Source organism: Passer domesticus, chromosome 18, assembly GCF_036417665.1.
Source record: "Passer domesticus isolate bPasDom1 chromosome 18, bPasDom1.hap1, whole genome shotgun sequence".
Classification (NCBI taxonomy): Eukaryota; Metazoa; Chordata; class Aves; order Passeriformes; family Passeridae; genus Passer; species Passer domesticus.
The window spans coordinates 5,352,493-5,371,680 of NC_087491.1; the positions used below are offsets into that span (position 1 = coordinate 5,352,493).

Genomic DNA, 19,188 nt, shown 5'->3' on the forward strand with positions numbered 1-19,188 from the left:
AGTATTTATAATAATAATGAATAACAGGGTATTTTAAATTCCTTAAATTAACTGCGGCACAGACTTGCTGTCCCTGACATGGAACAGAAGTGTCTAAGGCTGAACACAGTGAGGAAGAGGGCTAGTTCTTCAGGTGTTGAAGTACTGTTGACTGTTGGTGATAATCTCAGTGTTTCCCACTACTCATGGTGAGAGTTGCCACTGCCACGGTGTCACTGCAATGCCACCTCTGCAGCAGGTGGAGATGAAAGCAGCAACTCACCGAAATAATTGTTTTCATCAGGAAATGGTGTAGCTGTCAGGTGGTCAAGAACTGCACCTATATCAGAGTTGTGCATAAATCAAGCATAGACAAAGGTAGTGCTGATTGTGCTCACAAAAAAAAGGCACCCAACCCAGAATTAATCACGTCAAAACAAGGTAGGATCGCAGGGAGGAGCTGATCGAACTGTACCTTGCTTTTTTGGCAGCCAAACCCTGCTCCGGTCCCTCTTTCTCTGCCCTTTGCTGCTGCTGCCTTTGTTGTATGAATGACTGACTTTCCTTTTGTCTGGCAGGGAGCTGAGCGACGGGACCACGTACAGATACCAGGTGGTCATTGTGTCCGGGATGGAGGAGAGCGAGCCGTCCCCCGCCCTCGTTTACATCTCTGGGAGTGGATACTGCGGAGATGGGATTATCCAAATGTAAGTGAGCAAACAGATAAATCTGGGCACATCTCCTCAGCCAGAATCTGAGGCTAGGAAAGAATTGATGACCTCTGATGTCTCCTTAGGTTAGGCTGGCTCTCATCTGTAGATAATGACTCACGTGCTTGATGATTACTGGGATGATGACATTTAATTGTAACATAGGCCCTTCTCTCCTGGCACCAGGAGATACAGACAGAGATACAGATAATGGAGTCCAGACAGCAGGATCGATAGGCAAGGATGCTCTGTGCTGTTTATGCTGTTTGCCATGTATCTGTATCTTTATACATGGATGTGACATTTCCTGCACAGACCTGGAGCAGGAAAAATTCACACAGCCTTCGATGCTGTCCCATGTGTGTGACAGCTGGGTAAAACCCTGCCACGTGTTGGGGCCAAGTTCCTGGTGCAACCCCTTGTTTGACTGACCACCAGAGCTGGGATGCATTTGGAAGTGATAGATTTGGCCTCGGAGGGAGAGTGCTGGGAATTGCATGTTCTCAATCAGCTCCCCTCTCACCAGTCCCCAGGCCACTGAAAATGTAAAACAATCCTTCACAAGTAAGTTATAGTTTATTCCTTTACTATGTTGGCCCTTAAGGCTGCTGCTTCAAAGCTTCCTGGCATTAGGTAATTTAATTATTTAAACTATGGAAGTAACAACAAGCAAGTGCTTAATCCAGCCAGTATTATTTGCTTGAAATAATGCTGATCAGCAATCACACAGCACAAGTCTGTCAGATGATATACCTGGCAGCAAATATTTGCAGGAAGAGGCTCAACAGGCAAGGAAAGCAAAGAAAACAATCAAACAACACATGAATCCAGGGCAATCCTGGAAAGAGAGGTGGAGAAAGACAGATTAATTTTGCTTTACATAACTTTTCTGCTACTGTTATGTTTGCACATTCCTCAAACATCACTTGTGGCTTTGCAGCAAGTGTCAAACAATAGCTGAGCTGCCTCAGGAGCGAGCAGGAACCAGACTGTGTCACAGCTTGGTTGGTTGTGGCCCCACTTGCAGCTGTGGCAGCCCCTTTCTCATCTGGTTCCCACTCTTCTCCCCACAAGCTGCCTCAGCCGTGTGGGTTGGCACGAGGCAGGACCCATCCCCAACACCCCTTGCTCCCTGTTGACTGCTCTCCTCTGAGTTCTGCCACCTGGAATAGCCACGCTCCAGGCTTTATGCCTTGTTATTCCCATGCTGGGGTCACAGCCTGGCCCTTCCAGATTTAATACAAAGAGTTTCAGAGATTCCTGTTCTCTTTTTCCCCACCTGCTGAGCTACAGCCACACCAGTTATGAAGGAAGTTGCTCATATCCTCATCAGAGGACAGCAAGTGGTATCCACATGTGCAGCAGGGAGCTGGCCAGGCAAGCCTGTGGATAAGGAATAATGAAAAGGATGAAGCCAGGAGGCTCCCTTAAGGAGGAAGGGAGAGGTATTTTAGGGGTTGGCTACACAAAGCTGCTGTACAAGATATGAGGGCTTTGGGGTTCTTCAGTGGGGTTACACAGACCATGAGGCTGATGTCACTTTGCCTGCTGACTGCTTTTTGCCTGCAGAGAGCTGGGGGAAGAATGTGATGACATGAACAAGATAAACGGTGATGGCTGTTCCCTGTTCTGCCTGCAGGAGTTGTCCTTTAATTGCATCGGTAAGTCAGGCTCAGAGCCCTCAGACCCACGGTGGGCAACAGCCCAACACAGAGTGCAAGGGAAAAACCAGCAGTACTTTCAGCATTTCCAGCTGAAGAGTTGTCATGGGAGAGAGAAAAAAGGTGGAATTTGTAGGTTTGAAAGGTGAACATATCTTCCCAGCTTCTGGTCATTTTGATGGGAAATTGGTTCTGCTGGCTTTGAAACAGCCCAGGACTTAGGGCTAAGTCAGCCATTGTGGGACTGATCCAAAGCCCATTGAAGTCAGTGGGTGGTTTTCCACTGGCTTCAATAGGCTTTAGATCTGACTACGTGAGAAGACATGAACTGATTTTTTTTCTGGTAAACAGGAGGAGGAGTGAAAGGGGAAGGGACTGAGACCAGAAGCAAGTCCAGCTGAGGTCACACCTCCTTTGAGTTGCAAATCAATATCTGAGGATCAAAGGTCTGGCTAATCCCCTTTTTCAGAGGTGAAAACTACTTAATCAGATTTCATTTGCAAGCCTGGTTTGCTCTGATTAGCAAAACCTGTAAGCACAATGGCCGGAAGATGCTCGAGCTATCGGAGCTGCAGTTTCGAGCTTTACATATTTATTAAACTCTCTAGGAATGCTGGGGACAGAGAAGGGAAATGGAAACCAATTTACACTGCACCTTCTGTGGAGTAGCCCCACGTTGTGGGGTTGCTTTTTCCACCCAGGGGTCTGTGAGGTCTGGGAAAGAACAAAACATGCAGAGTTTCAGGAACCAAAGTTAATGTTTATAAAGGGTCGGCTTTTTCTCAAGACATTTTATGAGATTCCTTATCTGGACTGCCCAAGCAAACACCCATGTAGTGATCCCATGCCTTCAGCTCAGGGCATCAGTCCTCAGCAGATACTGTAGTGTTTGCAAGTCTGACATTTGCCTTTTTTTGGCAATTTGACCATTATCTCTTGTGCCTGGAGCAACGTAGAATGGACCTCACAGGCACCATGTTTCCTTTGGGTGGTAAACGGGACTGCTTGGCTCATCACAACAGCTACATTTTAACTTCAGCTTCCCACACTGTGAGTGAGACTTGAGGCCTGATTTGGTGATGTACTTATTTACATATGTAAATTGTTCTATTGAAATCAGGGAAATTTATGGTGGAGACTAATTGCGACAATTGGTGGTCTTGGAGTTACATTTATGTTTCAAGTAACTTGCTGCCTTAGAGCCTCAAGCACTGCAAGATTTTAGTCATAATATTTTGAAAGTGGGATAAACACTTACGCGAATGTTTTGGGTTCCCCAGACATCAGGCGTGGTGTGAGGCCGGTTCCAGCAAGGATTTGGGCTGGTGCTGGATGGTTGTGTCTGTATCACCCTGCTCTACAGCAGGGCTGAATTCCTTGGTCCAGGTCTATGCTTTCACCACATCCCAGTATTACATTAGGATGCCCATCAGTTTTCCAGGAAACCAGGTGATGTGGGCTGGGTGGGAGCTGCAAAATGCTCCAAATAAGTCCATGGACAGGAGTAAAAGTGGGGTGTCCCAAGCCTTGGACCGCACACTGGTGTCCTAGCGGTATGCAACACTCTGCTTTATGCCTTTTTATATAAAATCATGAGATTGGTTTTGTTGGGAAAACCTTTAAGATCATGAGTCCAGTTGTGTCATCCACCTACCATCATCCAACCATCCATCCCTCATCCAACTCCAGGAGCAGCAACAGGGCTTCCTGAGAGTGTGGAACAAGGCTGCCTGACAGCAGTCTGCCTAGAAAATAAAGCAACTAAAACATACAGATTTTTCTACTCCATGACAGAGGAAGTGGGTTTTCAGATTTGCTTGTGTTGGAAAGGAGAGGGGAATTCCAGGGGCAAAAAAGTTGTTTGTTTGTCACGGGCTTTGGAAGGTTGTGGTTTGCACAGATCCTGGATTACAAAACAAATGATATCAAATTCCTTGTGAAATATTGAATATAGGGACTCAGATGAATCAAATTAGCTGAATCAAAGGGAAGGTGCAGGAACAGAGACCTTAAAAATGTTTGGTTGTGTGACTTCAAAAGTTGTTCTGATGTGACTGCTGTGGTGGTGATGGGCTCAGTGTTTCTGCAGGGTCTGTGAGGGAGCCCCACTGCTGTTCTCAGGCAAACACAGCCTTCAGGTCTCTAGGACATGTTCAGAGGAGCTAATACCTGTGAAACACATCCTCATGGCTCTTGTGGTAGCTGGACCACCATGAATTATGACCCCAAGAGCTAAGGAGACACTGCCAGTTTGTCTTTCAGACAAATGAACAGTGCTGATTTATATTCTGCTTGGTATATCAAGCATTAAAACCTCACAAGAAAATATAAAGATGTTGGGGAAGTGAGTGGCTGTACATATTACATAATAAATAATAGTAAAAAAGAGCAGACATTCAGCATTCTCCACAATCTAACAATATCACACCTAATCTTCTGCCTTAAGCTGAACAAAAATCTTCTTTGATATTGGTGGGGTATTTTCGTGGAAAACACAGAATTCTTGGGTCTCCGTTTCAGAAGCACAGAAAAATAAGTGCAATTTATTTCCATGTTTACAAGGCTAACACATGTTATAATCCTGTAGAACAACAAGCAGTTATTTCAGAGAGTGTTATTTTTTCAGTGATGTTCTTGTTGTATTATGTAGCTCTTCAGAGCCCCGGGAATCACTCCCCTTCACCAAAGAATTCAGTGAGCCTCAAACACATGTTCAGAGGCTTTGTTGAATCGGGGGCCTCAGGGTTTGATCTTGCAAATGCTTTCTTCCAGGCATGTTTCTGAACTACCACAAGGCATTCTTTAGACTTCAGCAAATCTAACCACAACAGTGAATGCAATGCTTGTCACAAATTGTCTGCAGGATTGGGTCCCACGTGGCTGGAAAGAACTGCTAAACATTTTGTTTGCTAAAGACGGGGCTGAAGGGGCGTCGTGGGCGGGTTCCAGAGGAGGAGGTTTGATGGCAAAGCCCAAGTGGGCTCCTGCCTCCTAAAGCAGAGACCACGCAAGTCACCTCACTTGGTAGGAGAAAAATACAACAGAGCCCGCAAGCACCACCAGGCTTTAGATTCAGAGACATGAATCACAGAATAATTTAGGTTCAGAGGAGTCTCTGGAGGTCTCTGGTCCAAGGAGGGCCAACTTCAAAGTTAGAACCAGCTTCAAAGTTGGAGCATGTTGCTCAGGGTCATGTTCAGCTGCGTTCTGGATATTTCCAGGGATGGAGGCAGCCTGTTTGCAGGTGTCCCTTTGCCTCTCTCACTCTCTTTGCTTTTTAGGATCATGGGGTTTATGGGCTTTTTTAATTGGTCCAACTTTCCTTTGACTAAATGGCACAAGGCTCTCAAGACACTTTGCACTAGTGCCTGTAATAAAATTACACTTCTTTTTATTTTTAGTCTTGCTTTTGTTTTTCCTCCTTCTTTCCTCTCTAATCAGATAACAGTGGATCAATCTGCTCTGCCAGGGAGGAGGGGCGCGGGGGAAGGAAGGAGGGAGGCAGGGAAGAAAACTGTGTGGTCTCACTGTCAGTCTGTCCTGGCCTTCTCCAAGCACAAAGCTGAGCAACAGAAAAGAGAAAAGATTAATAGCATTTTCTTCCTGCAACATGCTGAAGAGCGACAGTGAGATTAATTAATTAATTAATGGAAGCATCTGGCAGTGCTCCGCTTTTTAAGTTCTGCAGCAGTCTCGTCCTTCCCCATCGTGAAATTTATCATCTCTACCTTTTCTCCCCCCACCCACAGCCGCTTCCTGTAGTGGATTTTGCATATTTTTATCTTTTCTACACAGAATTTTGTCCCATGGGGAAAGTTTCACTTTGCCTTTTGATTAGTAGGAGACAGGTGATTCCAAGCCACGTCTGTGTGACTGATGCACCCCTCTCCTACCTCTGGGCTGCTTTCCTTTCACCTTGCTCCTGATCACTCTGGAGATAACAGATTTTTGTGGTTACCGCAGATCTCAGCCAAGTTCAACCTGACGTGTCCTGTGTAAAACAGACCCCATTTGTAAGAGTTATGATTCACAGTGGTGGGAACCTGGGGCTTAGCACTTGATCCATTCCCAGCAGAGTGCTGAGAAATGGGTGTCTGAGGCACAGCTGAGCACCTTGTCCTTGGCATGCACTCTCCCACACACCAGCACTGCACACCCAGATATATGTGGGACATTGAAAAAGAGCCCAGCTTTCATTTGCATTCCTTTTGTGGAGTGGGATGTGCATTATGCATTGATTTAGCTCACCAGTGCTGAAGAAAGAGAAGGATATAATAAAAAAGATGCAGAGATCAATAAAAAGGGAGGGAGGGGGAGAGAAAGTAATATGAAAAGAGATGAGTAAAGACTGATAGACACATTGAAACACAGCTGGGAAGTAGCTCCAGAACTTCTATCTCCCCTTAAGTTTGCCAGGTAATTTATAGGGGTTTCAGTCACATCTTATTGGCGTTATTATTGCCATACTTTATCTCCTTTGCTTATAAGGGACTCTTGGCTAAAGCCTTTTTACAGCAAAACAGGGCAGCACTTCCACTGACTTCCAGATGGGAGTGGTCACCCTGAAGAATGGGAATGTTTCAGGTTAGACACACATCTCAGTGGTGTGTGGGATCAGGGCCTTAGGGATATAAAATACAAAGAAAAGACAGAGAGCAGAGGCAAAGAGAAAATAAATATATCTAGCTCTTGAATTTACCACCAATTTCTGGCATGCTTGAAACATTAGTCATCAGTGGTTGTTCAGGGAGAAGTATTATTTTAATTTGACAATGATCCTTAAACACCTTTTCTTTTGCTCCTGCTTGGCCCCAAATGTTTTTCTGTTACCTTACAAATCTGGATCTGTCTTCCTCCTCCTCAGAGGCCTCTCCCTCCAGCTGTGAGCCTTACCTTTGTGGGAGCTCTATCCTTTACCTCTCCCATTATCCATAAATTAAGCATAGCACTTTCCCCTAATCTTATTGTTTGGCGGGCTGCATTGCATTCAGGGAAATGATTAATATTCATGAGCTTGCTATCTCTGTTTGGTGCATAATCCTCTGGGGAAATTGCAGTGTTAAATGAGTGACACAAACCTAATTTTATATGTCTTTTCTTTCCTTTCTTTCTTTTTCCTTTTTTCCCTTTCTGACAGAGAAGTAATGTGCTTAAAATAAATTGATGGATGACCATCCATATTCATTGTGGGCATGCTTTGAGAGCTCTCCCATCCTCTCCCCCTCCCTTCCTCATACTACTGCACAGGAACACAGCGTTGGCTGCCCAAACCGTGGCCCCATGCAGCAGCTAATGGTGATTTTGCCTTCTTTCACCAGCATTAAATAGGCCTTGGCTGACCCTGCCGAGGGCTTTCAGTAGAACAACAGCATGGGAGAAACAGAGCCACCTTGCAAGAGAAACTCAGCATCTCCCAGGGCATCAATAAGGTGAAAGCATTGACCAAGGAGCTTGGGAAAGAGTGTGGCTGTTGTTAAAGCAGCTGAGGTTCTATAACAGAATTTCATGGCAAATAGTCATGAATTTACTGGCCGGGGTTATTCAGATGATATTTGTGTGACTCCTTCAGCTTAAGGCAAATACTTTGAAGCTGACTGTTTCCTGCAGCTCGCAGAAGTGTGGCTGCATGTTCTGAAATGTCTAAGCACTCATTTGGCAAGTTAGTAATCACAGAATCCTCGTAAAGTCTCTTAAAGTGATTTTCAGACTGTCATCATTAATAGTGCAATCCTAGGAAGGCCAGCTGAGCCACAGAGCAGAGAGAGCAGACATCTCGGGCAGCAAAATACAAAGGACAGATGCTTTTTTGTGGGGGAGAATGTGGGCTGGAGTGGTATTTGCCTGCATTTTTCCCTAGGCCAGTGACTCCAACCCAGCTCAATCCAGCTTTAATTTTTAGGACACAGCTACAATGAGAGTCCAGCAGGAGAGCTACTCCTCTGCTTGTTTCATCCCTCACACATTACTCTCCGTGGATCTGAGAGGCTTCCACAGCTGGTCAGACTCCCATCCTGAGAGCATCCTTTGTGACCCAAGAACAACTGTGCTGAGGATGAGGCTGAGCACAAGACTTTCCTTTGCAGTAACATCCAACTGCATGCACAAACAAGCACTTTGTTTTCCCTGGGGAATGGCACCTCTGGGTTTTTACTCTTGTGTTCCTCCTCCCAAACAAGTGTGCCAGGTGTCTCAAGGGGCCATGCTGCCCACCTTTCTCATGACCATGATGGTTACTCCCTTGTGTGACAGAAACCTCAAGACTTTCAGTTGAACAGTTTCCAAGTTATGCTGATAAATCTGCATATCAAAATCTTCTTGGCACTGTTTTATCCAACCATCCAGGGAGGGAAACAAGGTGAGGTAGGAAGAGAACATATGTGTTAGTGCTCTTACAACAATACCTGGTTGCCAGGGCTGGAGATGGATGTGTTGGGTCCTGTTGGCCATTCCTGGTTGCCAGGGTTAGGGAGGGCTGTGTTGGGTCCTGTTGGCCATTCCTAGTTGCCAGGTAGAGATAGCTGTGTTGGGTCCTGTTGGCCATGCCTGATTGCCAGGGTTGGAGATGGCCACTTTGGCACTGATAGATCAGACAAGGTCTTGCTAACACTGCCAGCTGTGGGAAATATCCTTTCTCTTAAGTGACAAAGACTCATGTTCTTGGAGGTGAAATATCAAATTTCAGTGCCAGGCTCTGCGAGGGAATTGTAATTGTATCTGTCTGCAGCAGGCAGATCAATTGCATAATTCTGGTGCTCCGACTGCTATATCATAGCGAGGAGCTGAGTCCCACCACACAAAGAAAGCCAGTCACGCCCAGGAATGCATTTCCACAAGCAGTTGAATTACCAGGGAGCCTCACTCTGCAAAGGCATTATCCCTGCCTGCTCTGCTCAGGAGATGCTCAGACATGATTGTCATATTCCACGGAAAAAAGCCTCCTGCGAGGCCCCTGGATGTTCCGCAGTAGATTGCAACACCCACGCTGCATTCATTTCCAAGGTGTCTGTTTTATTTCATTGAAGGAAGACGTCACCATTTATTGATATGTGACTTTATTCTGCAAGGTCTGCCCAAGCTCCATGTAATGGTTTTCCTCCTTTCAATCAGAACATCCAGGAAGGAAAGTAACTCTTGAATATTTTACTGTAGCAGGAAATATCTCTGTCTCTGCCTTCTTCAATATTAAAGAAGAGATTAGCAGATATCCTGGAAGCAGGCCATATTATTCACTCTCTTCCCACTGAAGCCAAAGGTGAAACTCCCATAGAAATAAATGGAGCAGGTTCTGCGGTCACTCAGCCGCTGAGTTCATGTGATCTGCAGTGGAATTATTTCCCTTTTTGTGATAGAAACCTCTGGATACATTTCTTCTCCTCTGTGTGAACATAAACACCAGTACTGGAGATGCCGATTAAGTGACGTGGTGGTAAAACCCTGCTTCTGCAGAAGCTGCTGACTTTAGTGAGCCTGGAGTTTGGCCTTTGCTGTGTCTGAAAGCCTGCACACCTCTGGACAGACCTTTCAGAGGTTAAAATGCAAATCTTGTTCCATTCCAAGAATTTGTTACTCTGAGACAATGCTTCTGCATTTTTGCCCCCCCCTTTTATTTTTCCTTTTTTTTTTTCTGGACAAATAGTTATGTGGCATGAGGCTTGTTATAGTTGGAAACATCCCTAAGTAAACAGCTGAGCTTAAAAATACTTCTCTTTTTTTGTCTGGCCTTTTTAAAAAATGGTAGTTACTGCACAAAAGAAGACTATGCCGATGCCAATCACTGCGTCCTGGCTGAAAACAGGAAACTGCCCCCAGTGTCTGTCCCCAGCACTTTGATGACCCTGCTCGGACATTCAAAGCCTTGTTTGAGGATGTGCCCTGTGCTATGAATTGGATCTTTTTATCTCTCTTTTTTCTTTATTTCATGAGGTGGAAGGCTGCCTATCACAGATAAGTGTATATCCTGCCTGTCTGCTTGCTGGCCTCTATAAATCTTCACTCATTTTGCTGATGATTTTCCAGCTTCTCCTCCAACTGGTAAAGGAGATGGGAAACTACCTGCTTATCCAGACCTGCTCTGGTACATGCTTCCCAGTGCTCACTAAATCACCTGTGTTATCTCAGGCATCCTTTCATTTCTGCACTCCAGAGGAGGGATCTTTATTTTGGTACAAAAAGCTGTCTCTTACACTGTGATCAGGCAGCTTAGGAAGCAAGGAGAGATGGAGTTTGTATAATTTTCTGGTGCAACGCACAAGAGCCCCAAGACTATTTTGGATCTTAAGGCCTGACTTCATGAGTTAGCAAAACAGGTCTTGCCAATTTGTTTCCTCAAGTCACACTTCTCCAGGTTGATGCTGCCACAGAACCTCCTTCAAGGTTTCCCAGATGTCACAGAAATCTTTGCTGAACTGGAGACTGCCTTTTCCCAAAACAAGGGCAAGACAGGAGCTTTGGTTTCGGCCTAATGTTTTTCTGCCTTCAGTAAGAATTTTCTAAGGGAAAAGGAGCTTGTGTTGCCTGAATGAAAATGTGTTCCCTGAGTTCAGCTCAGCATCCTCCATCATCTGTTGTTAATCCCCCAGAGATGCTCTCTCCTTCGGCCAGGTGCTATGCCTGCAGGCATTTTACTGTTCTATATTTCAGCTGGATTTCCAGGCAACTGCTTTTTAATTTTTTGAAGTAATTTATTCCTTGAGGACAAATCAGATATCCTTTGTGTTCCTTTTGTCCATATCTCCTTCAATCAGATTCATCTTAGGAGAGCAAAGTCCATAGTGTTGAACACAGTTCATGGTGCAGGTCATGCGTGATCAATCCCCAACCATCACCAGGTCTTGGAAGCCTCTGGACCTCTGTGGAGACAAAAATTAGCTCATGTTGCCAAGGCCATGGATGCATTTAGTGTCACAGTAGTCAAGAAGAGAACAGAAAAAGCATTTTGCATCATTATAAGAATAAAGCCATTAGCTACTTATTCCTAGAAATACACCACTCCTGACACTGTCCTCTCTGGCTCCGAGCCTGGAGGACTCTATGAATATTACTGAGCTCTGTTCCTATCACTGAAAAAAGGGAAAAAGCCTGTTAGTTTTTATTTTGTGAGGGCAGTTGTAGGAAGAAACAATCTGGTTGTTCTTTGCTTTGCTTATGAAAATGTAAAGCTCAACATGTAACCTGCCCATCATCCAAGACCACCGGAAGAATCTGCAGTCAGAGCTGGTGCTCAACACCTGAAGGAAGAACCTCTGCTAGTTTTTGGCAGCCCACACAGTGATGCACCACATTTGGCTGTTGAAGGTTGGTGCCCTCGTGTCTGGGAAGGATTTAATGACAATCCCTGTTTGCCATCAGTCAGAATTGGGAAGCCCACTGGCAGGAAAGGCCTTCCCCTGTTCTCACCGGCACTGCCCTCAATGCAGAGTTCTGCACACTGTGTGATGAGTCAATGGTGAGAGCAGCAGATCTTCCTTAGAAGTAACCAGGGTTGTAAAGCCAGTTTCCCTCATCATTTTTCAGAGCACACAAAGGCAAGTAGGTGCCTCATCTCTCAGCTTCTGTGCATAGTGCTGTCCCATGGATGCAGTGGCACTCCAGGGCCAGCACAGCTCCAGCGCTCATGACAGTGAGCAGTTCTGCAGTTCAGCAGGACTTGGTTAATCATTTAGGCAGCCCCCATTTAAATCAGACATCTCAGTCTCTCTGTTTGGTTCCTCCCTCGGGTTTTGCAGACTCTGAGCAGACAGATTTATTGGGGTCTTAGGCATAATCAGGAACAAATTAGCCTCTGTTAGGATCACACACTGTCCTGGATCACAGCTATTCAAGGGCTGCTTTCCCTCCATGTGAGTATGAATTAAGTCATCGGGCTGAAGTAGGCCCTGAGTATTCTTTTATCCCAAACACATGATCTTATCAGAAGCTCATTACGTTTATCATCGTATTAGGAGGGAGCATTTGGAGCCAGTGCAGGAGTGTGTTGCTCTATAAATGCTGTGCTTACTTCAGTGCCTGTCGTGAAAAGAAGTCAGTGCTTTGGGAAGGCCGGGAAACACTGTCTAAATGCATGTGCCTAAAATTAGGCTGTGAGTTTGTGGGTATGTGTTTCATGGGGGGTGGCTGAGTCGGGGATGTGTAAAGGGAGCGCCCGTGCATTTGTGTGTCAGTGTTTCTGTCAGCGTGGGTGTGCAGCAGGGTGGTGATGTTTCACTGTATGTGTGCATATCTGACTGTGCATATGTTTATAGGATGAAGGTCAGGTCTTTTTAACAGGATAGGTATTTTCCTTTCATCCCCCCCTACCTCTTTTACAGAAATAAGCCTCTTTTCATAAAATGACAAAGTGCTTTTTTCAAAAAATACATATTTGCATCTGTTTGGCATTTGGTTCTGAGGAATTTTGATTGCTGCTCTCAGTCTTTTTAGGGCTGAACATTTTTCAGAGATTTCTGTTGGGCCTCTCACTCAAACTGGGACATAGTGGGTAAGCTAATTAATTGTATCCTATTGTCCTGACACCTGACTTATGCCTGGATGTGGGAGAGGAGCAGAACACAAGATGCAAAAGAATAAGGTGAGGGAACCAAGAGTTTGTCTCCATGGCTATCACAGTGACATTCTCATTCCACCCGTTCCTTGAGCTGGCCAGACACAGGGCATGGCTCTCCCAGGGATGAATGAGCCCCATGGGGGTGGCACTGCTGGGTTGCCTTAGGGCCCATCAGCACATCCACCCAGACACCCCAGGAGCCATTGTCATCTCTTGTCTGGGAAACACTCCCCCAAGCCCTCCTCTGAGCTCTTTGAGGGATGGGATACATGTTTGGTGACTCCCAGACAAATTAAGATGTTAAGATGTGACATGTAAGGTCGAGAAATTTGGCCACCCTGGGAATATTCATTCAGGACTGCACTCATACAGCTGAAAGACTTCCAGACTTGTGCTTCTTTTCACCAGCTTGGAGCTCTGGCCTGTCAAATACACAGTTCCCTACATTTATCCATGTACCCAAGTTGTCCGCAGAGGCTGTGATGAAATCATATCATAATGCCATTTTTCCCTGATAAACTTCTCTATTCTTTCAAAGCCACCCTCTCAAAGACCTGGAATCTTGCACAGGAGGAAAAGGAGTGAAAGTCATTAAATAATTGAATAGCAATAAACTGATGTTTTCTGGCTCATGATGGTATTTCACTGTGTAAACCAGGAGAAAAAATAAACAGGGGATTTAGTAGATTGGAAGTAGCTCAAAATTGAGCAGCCCTTGGATTTTCTGACACCTAGCTCATGATAGTCCAATGCTACTGATAGGATTTTCCTTAGGGATCCTTTCCATCAGTCCAGCTAGCAGCTCTGGCTAATTTCCTACCATTTTTTCAACAGGCTTATTTGCCAGACAAAAATACAACAGGCTGTCAGAACTGGATACCTCTGGGGACTGGCAATGATAATACAATACAAAATAGGATACCAACAGGTCAAAGGTTTCCATTTCACAGAGTACTCTAATGACTGAAAGTCATTATTGCTATGCAGTCTGTTTGAAAAGAGTAGATGGATCTCAGTTCAGTTTTTAATGGGCCAGTGTTACAGAAACAACCTCAAAAATTTGGCATCTTTGTTGGCAGTCTCATTAGAGAAGCCACAGAATAAATGGGCAAGGATAATAAAGTCTCCTGCTGCTTTTGATCCTTTCAGGTCAAATCTGAGTCATGTTGGTTGAAGCCGTGTGTTTATGTGGCAAACTCACCCTCACACTGTGTGTACTGTATCTGCCTTGGATAAACAGATCTGTTTGGCCCTTTGGTCACTACAACTGTGAACTTGGAAGTTTTCACCATCTCTACAGCCACAGTTGCTGTTGTTGTTGATTTGCAGATATCTTTTAAAAACAAAAAGGGAAACATTTTAGACCAAACCCTCTGCTGGCATTTTTCCATTCCAGCTGGTGGAATTATGCCAACACCCACATTTGCCTCTCTGTGTATTTTCTATCTCTGCTTTCTTCTATATCTTTTAAAAGGAGATAGATGAAAATAAGCAGAACCCCCCAAACATTAGGAAATATCTTCAGGGAATTGCCCAATACAAAAGTTGGCTATTGTTGCTTGGCTTTATTTAAATCACCTTGGTATGACCTAGAAGTGACCAATGCTTCCACGTCCCAGTGACCTGACAGAGCAGATACATGACCACTGATGGTATCAGGTCCTAGGAACTACCCTGCAGACACATGTAGTTTGTTTTCTCTGTTTCCCCTGGCAGATGAGCCCAGCAGGTGCTATTTCCACGACGGCGATGGAGTCTGTGAGGAATTTGAGCAAATGACCAGCATCAAAGACTGTGGCGTTTACACTCCCAAAGGCTTCCTGGATCAGTGGGCTTCCAACGTCTCTGTCTCACACCACAGTGACCAGCAGTGCCCAGGGTGGGTGGTCATTGGTCAGCCAGCTGCAACCCAGGTAAGGACAGCATGTTCCTCTTCCTCTCCTGCAAATCCAGCAAGGAGAAATGCTCTCAGGTGGAGCTCAGTGGTCAACGTTCAGGGGTGCTGTTACCCCTGCCTGCTCACTTGTTGCTTCACCAAGGATGGCCCCTGGCAGCAACTTCTCTCTTTCTGAGCCTGATTAGTAGTGATGAGTTGAAATTCAGTCCCAGTCACCCAACTGGAACTGGCTGAAGTTGTGGCTGGGCTGATTCAATGAGCTGTGCAGGAGTCACCTCTCCCAACCATCATCACCTCTGAGATAGACGGGCTCTTCACAGCAAGCACAGGGAATGAGCTTGTGGCAATGAGTTCTGAAGGCTAATGCCGAATAATACAAAAGAGTGTTCTTTCTTTTTTAATAGTTTTGTGTTTTCTGCCTCCCAGTTCCATAAAAGCACCCTATTGTTCTATTCTGAGAAAGGTCCTGTCCATTCCCAAAGCCATTCATTAGCTTTAACCCCCTTCTCCTATGTCTCCTTTGTAACATAAATAGCTCCAGTTACCATAACTTTACCTTTTGTCTCTTTGAGAGAATTAGATCCAAATGAGTTCAAAAAAACATTAGATAGATGCCTGGAAAACAGAGCTGTACATGATGCAGATGCAGCAGTTCAGATGCAACCTGATTTGGGAAAGTCCGCATTGCTTGTTGATGATTTTTAGAAGGAAAGGCTCTTCATATATAAGAGCTGCTTTGTGTATTCCTCCTTCAGCCCCCACTGCTGTCTCTTATTAGAGATAGAGAACTTATCACACTAATCAACTTTGGCTGACTTCTGGTTGGATGCAGAAAAGTTTTTCTAAGAATCTAATTATCCAAGAGGTGTCCTGAGTGGGCAGTGCAGAGAGGAGTTCCATGTCACAGATATGACAAGCAGATCTCTCTGTGAATAGCAAATGTTAAGCATTTCCAGTTGGCTTGCAAGAGAAAACATCTTTATGCAAGAGACTTGGCCTTGCTCACATTGCACAAGTCTGTAACAAATTAATGACCAGGTCAGTTCTAAATGCACAAAGCGTGGTTAGCTGGCAGAGAATCAAGACAGAATCCCGAGCCCAGTATTGACTTTTTGTCATTGTTTCATTTGTTATTTCACACTGTAAAAGGAACTTTCCTCTGGACCCTTGCTTGTGCCTTCACAACTTCCTCCTCATTCATGTTCCCTGTGCAAACCAAAGGCCAGTGGCTCCAGTTCAGGTGCTGCTTTTTGGGCATGTCCCCAGGCATTCTGTCCCCTGCAGCTGCTCCAGAGCTGCCCTGATTTTCTCTGAAGCACTGGAAGGAACTCAGCCACACCACACAGTAGGTAACATATGGTCCTGTGGTGGAAAAACCACCACCACGCACACACACAACACAAAACCCTGCTGTGTAGACACAACTCAGGCATGTTTGTTGTACCCAGATGAGATGAAGTTGTCACAGCCTTGTTTGGGAAAAAAAAAAAAGGCAAAAAAAGCTGTTGTATTTATAGGCAGAGCAGTGGCATATCACACACTGCCAGAGTGAATGGGAACATGCCTCCTGTTATTGCCTGGCCCCTGGGGAGATAACAGTGTGCTATTTACTTCCAGCAAAAAGAATTTTTGCTTTAGCTCAGCTGGTTCTATTACACCAGTTTGAGTGCATGGGGTTCATTGACCTTTTTAACCATATAGATGATGGGAAAGTTTTTGTTTCCCCCAGGAACAAGACAGTTGTCTTGGGAAAGCACCTGACTTGTCACTCTGAAGAGGTTAGATGGGGCAGCAGGTCATCAGTCTGTTAGCTTGTGGAGATGAAAATTAACCTAAGATCTCCTCTAATCGCTGCATGTAATGATCACTGGTGTGTAAACATGTTTGGCTTCATTATCTGCACAAGCACTGAGCCTTAGGGGTTTTCTGTATTGATGAAAAGAGCACCTTTCCTCACCCAGATACCTTTCAGAGTAGGTTGTGTGCTTGTTGGTCTTGTGCAAACTTTTCGTGTTGTTGCTGGGTAGCTTCCTGATTAATCAGAGTGGTATTTATGTTGGCTTCTCATCAGGAATGCCATGAAAGATATGTTTGAGTGCAGTGCCCAGCAATATACAGAATACATAAGCTGCCTGTTTGTCAGCCATCCCCACCTCTCATCCTTGCCCCAGTGTTCTCAAGGCGCTTTAAAACATTTTAAGCATGTCCTGACTTAAAATGTTTCTCATCCTTGGATATCTTAATGCCAGGTTCTCTGCATGGCTGTCATAGTTCTGTCAAGGCTTTTTCTGAGGAGTTTGCATCCCAAGTTGGTTGGTTGTTGTGGTATCTCTCAGCAGTATCTGCCCATGTGCCTTGTTTACCTGTTGGGGGATTGCTGATAAGCACAAGCTCGAGAGCACTTTCTTGTTGTTGTCGGGCTGTTTCTGTGACCTCTTTGCTCAGTTCACTGCAGACATTGCCCATGTCTGCAGCTGGCTTTTCCTTAGATACTTAGTTATTAGTTTGAGATGGCTCTTACATCACTTGTTAGTGTGAGGCTGCCGACTGGCAACATAGTAAGGGAGATAAAAAAGCAAGTTCCCAGTATAAGATTTGTTTTGAACAATAAAACGCTTACAAAGAATGACACAGTCTTGGCGAAGAGATACAGATTTGAAAAATGGAAAGGTCAAACAGCCCCCCCTTTAAACAATCGCCCTTTCTGCAGAAGCAAGACTGAGAGACAGCCACTTCTACTTTCCTGGCAGCCACCCTTCAGTGCTGATTAAGAAATATTCTCAGTACTGACAGCATCATATTCAGAGCCAAAGAGGGCCAGTCAGCAATATTGCACCAGCACAGAAATGCAAACACCAGTGCAGGGTAGTTTTGCAGTTTGATTTCTAATCTTGTGTCTTCCACAGACTTGGAAGCAGACGCTGCTCACTACCTGTTGTCAGCTGCAGGAGGAATTCAGCAATAATGGCTTTCCTCACTCTTGAGCTGGCTTTTCCCCCCCTCCTGCTTCTGCTATAAGTTTGCAAACAGCCTCTCCTTGCACATTAGTTTTCTTTTGCCACAGTTTATGCTGGGTGAGTGCCTTAGCTCCTGTTAGTCTCTCTTGCTGGAGTCAGTTGTACTGAGCAGGGGGGATTTGGATATTTTGCTAAGGCCTCTGACAGGCCTATTCCGGGAGGGATGCTCCAGCTGGGGTGAGCAGAGCACAGGCAGACAAGTGCAGCCTGATCACAGGGCACTGGAGACGCCATTTCTCCTTTCCTCTTGCTGGTGGCACTCCTGCTTTTGGAGAACTGATTGACCTGAAGCTTCCCTTGGGGCCTTTACAACAGAGAATTATAAAAAGGGACTAATGGGTCTTTAGGTGGCTGATTCCTGACCCTGTTACTCCTGTCACAGCCAAATGTGCTCAAGAATTGGCTGTTGGTGTGGGTTGGTGATTTAGAGGGACAGTCCCCCAGGAACTGCCTTTTGTTGCATTTCCTCCCAGCTGTGCAGAAGTTGTTTAGACCAAGTAACCATACGTGTATACATATATATATAAAACTTTTTTTTTTTGCCCTATGCCATTGTTTGAGCTTGGTTTTCCAGTGTATGGAAAAAGCCACACAGCTCAGGCACAGTTAACAGAACAGGGACTCTTTCCCAAGGCTGCTGGGCACAGACAGATCCTGGGATTCGTTTTCATTCCCGGACTAAAGAACACACCCTGTTCTCCTCTGGGTACCCCACAGGGGCTTCTATGGAGTAAGAAGTTGTGGAAGAGGATTCTTATTACATCTTTCCCACAAACAGAGGCCCCCTCCTGCCCCATTACCATTCCCACAATTGCACTCATCCAGACTTGCTGCAGCAAGCCTTCCACTAGCAGCAAAGATGTCTAGAATTGCAGTATGTCTGGAATAGCCCACAAAAGGAGAAGACAGGAGCACAAAAATATCCTGACTACTAAAAGAAATAACATGGTAGAGCAAGGGCTCCAAGAGTGGTAAGAAAATACCATAAGAAAATTAAAGAGAAATATGATGAAGTTCTCTGCCATGCAGTTTTATTCTGTCTAATAAATATAATGCTGCAGAAAATTCCCCAAAGATCCAGCAGAGCCAGCAAATAGAGTAATCTTGAACAGGAGTGGAAAGAGAGGAAACCTGCAACTTTTAATGGAGAAGCCATTCCTTTCCTTTGGGGTGATCTTGCTGAGAAGAGGGAGGGTGTCTGTCTGTCGGCTCTGCAAGTGGCCCTTTTTGAACTTCCCAATTCACAGCCAAGTCCTGTTGCTCTTCAACGGTAAGAGTTTTGTTGTGGTTAGAGGGATAAAAATTCCCCATTTTTAATAAGATGATTTGCTTTGCAAATGTCTTTGTTATTTATAGCCAAGCCAGACTTTGAACCACTAAG

The 19,188-nt window shown here is 45.1% G+C and overlaps 1 protein-coding gene and 1 long non-coding RNA gene across 4 annotated transcripts in view; one reads left to right on the forward strand and one right to left on the reverse strand.

Moving 5' to 3' along the window:
• Positions 1–19,188, forward strand: part of PAPPA (pappalysin 1) — a 179,858-nt gene that overhangs the window by 89,455 nt on the left and 71,215 nt on the right. For all 3 annotated transcript variants that reach the window (XM_064393828.1, XM_064393829.1, XM_064393830.1), the window contains exons 8-10: positions 558–686; positions 2,259–2,350; positions 14,610–14,806. In XM_064393828.1, coding sequence (XP_064249898.1) covers positions 558–686; positions 2,259–2,350; positions 14,610–14,806 — 418 coding nt within the window. The remainder of the gene's footprint in view (positions 1–557; positions 687–2,258; positions 2,351–14,609; positions 14,807–19,188) is intronic.
• LOC135283261 (uncharacterized) lies at positions 5,720–8,745 on the reverse strand. Its single transcript, XR_010349103.1, has 3 exons — positions 8,561–8,745; positions 6,244–6,341; positions 5,720–5,912 (listed from the first exon to the last, which is right to left on the reverse strand). It is a non-coding gene; the product is annotated as an uncharacterized LOC135283261 (long non-coding RNA).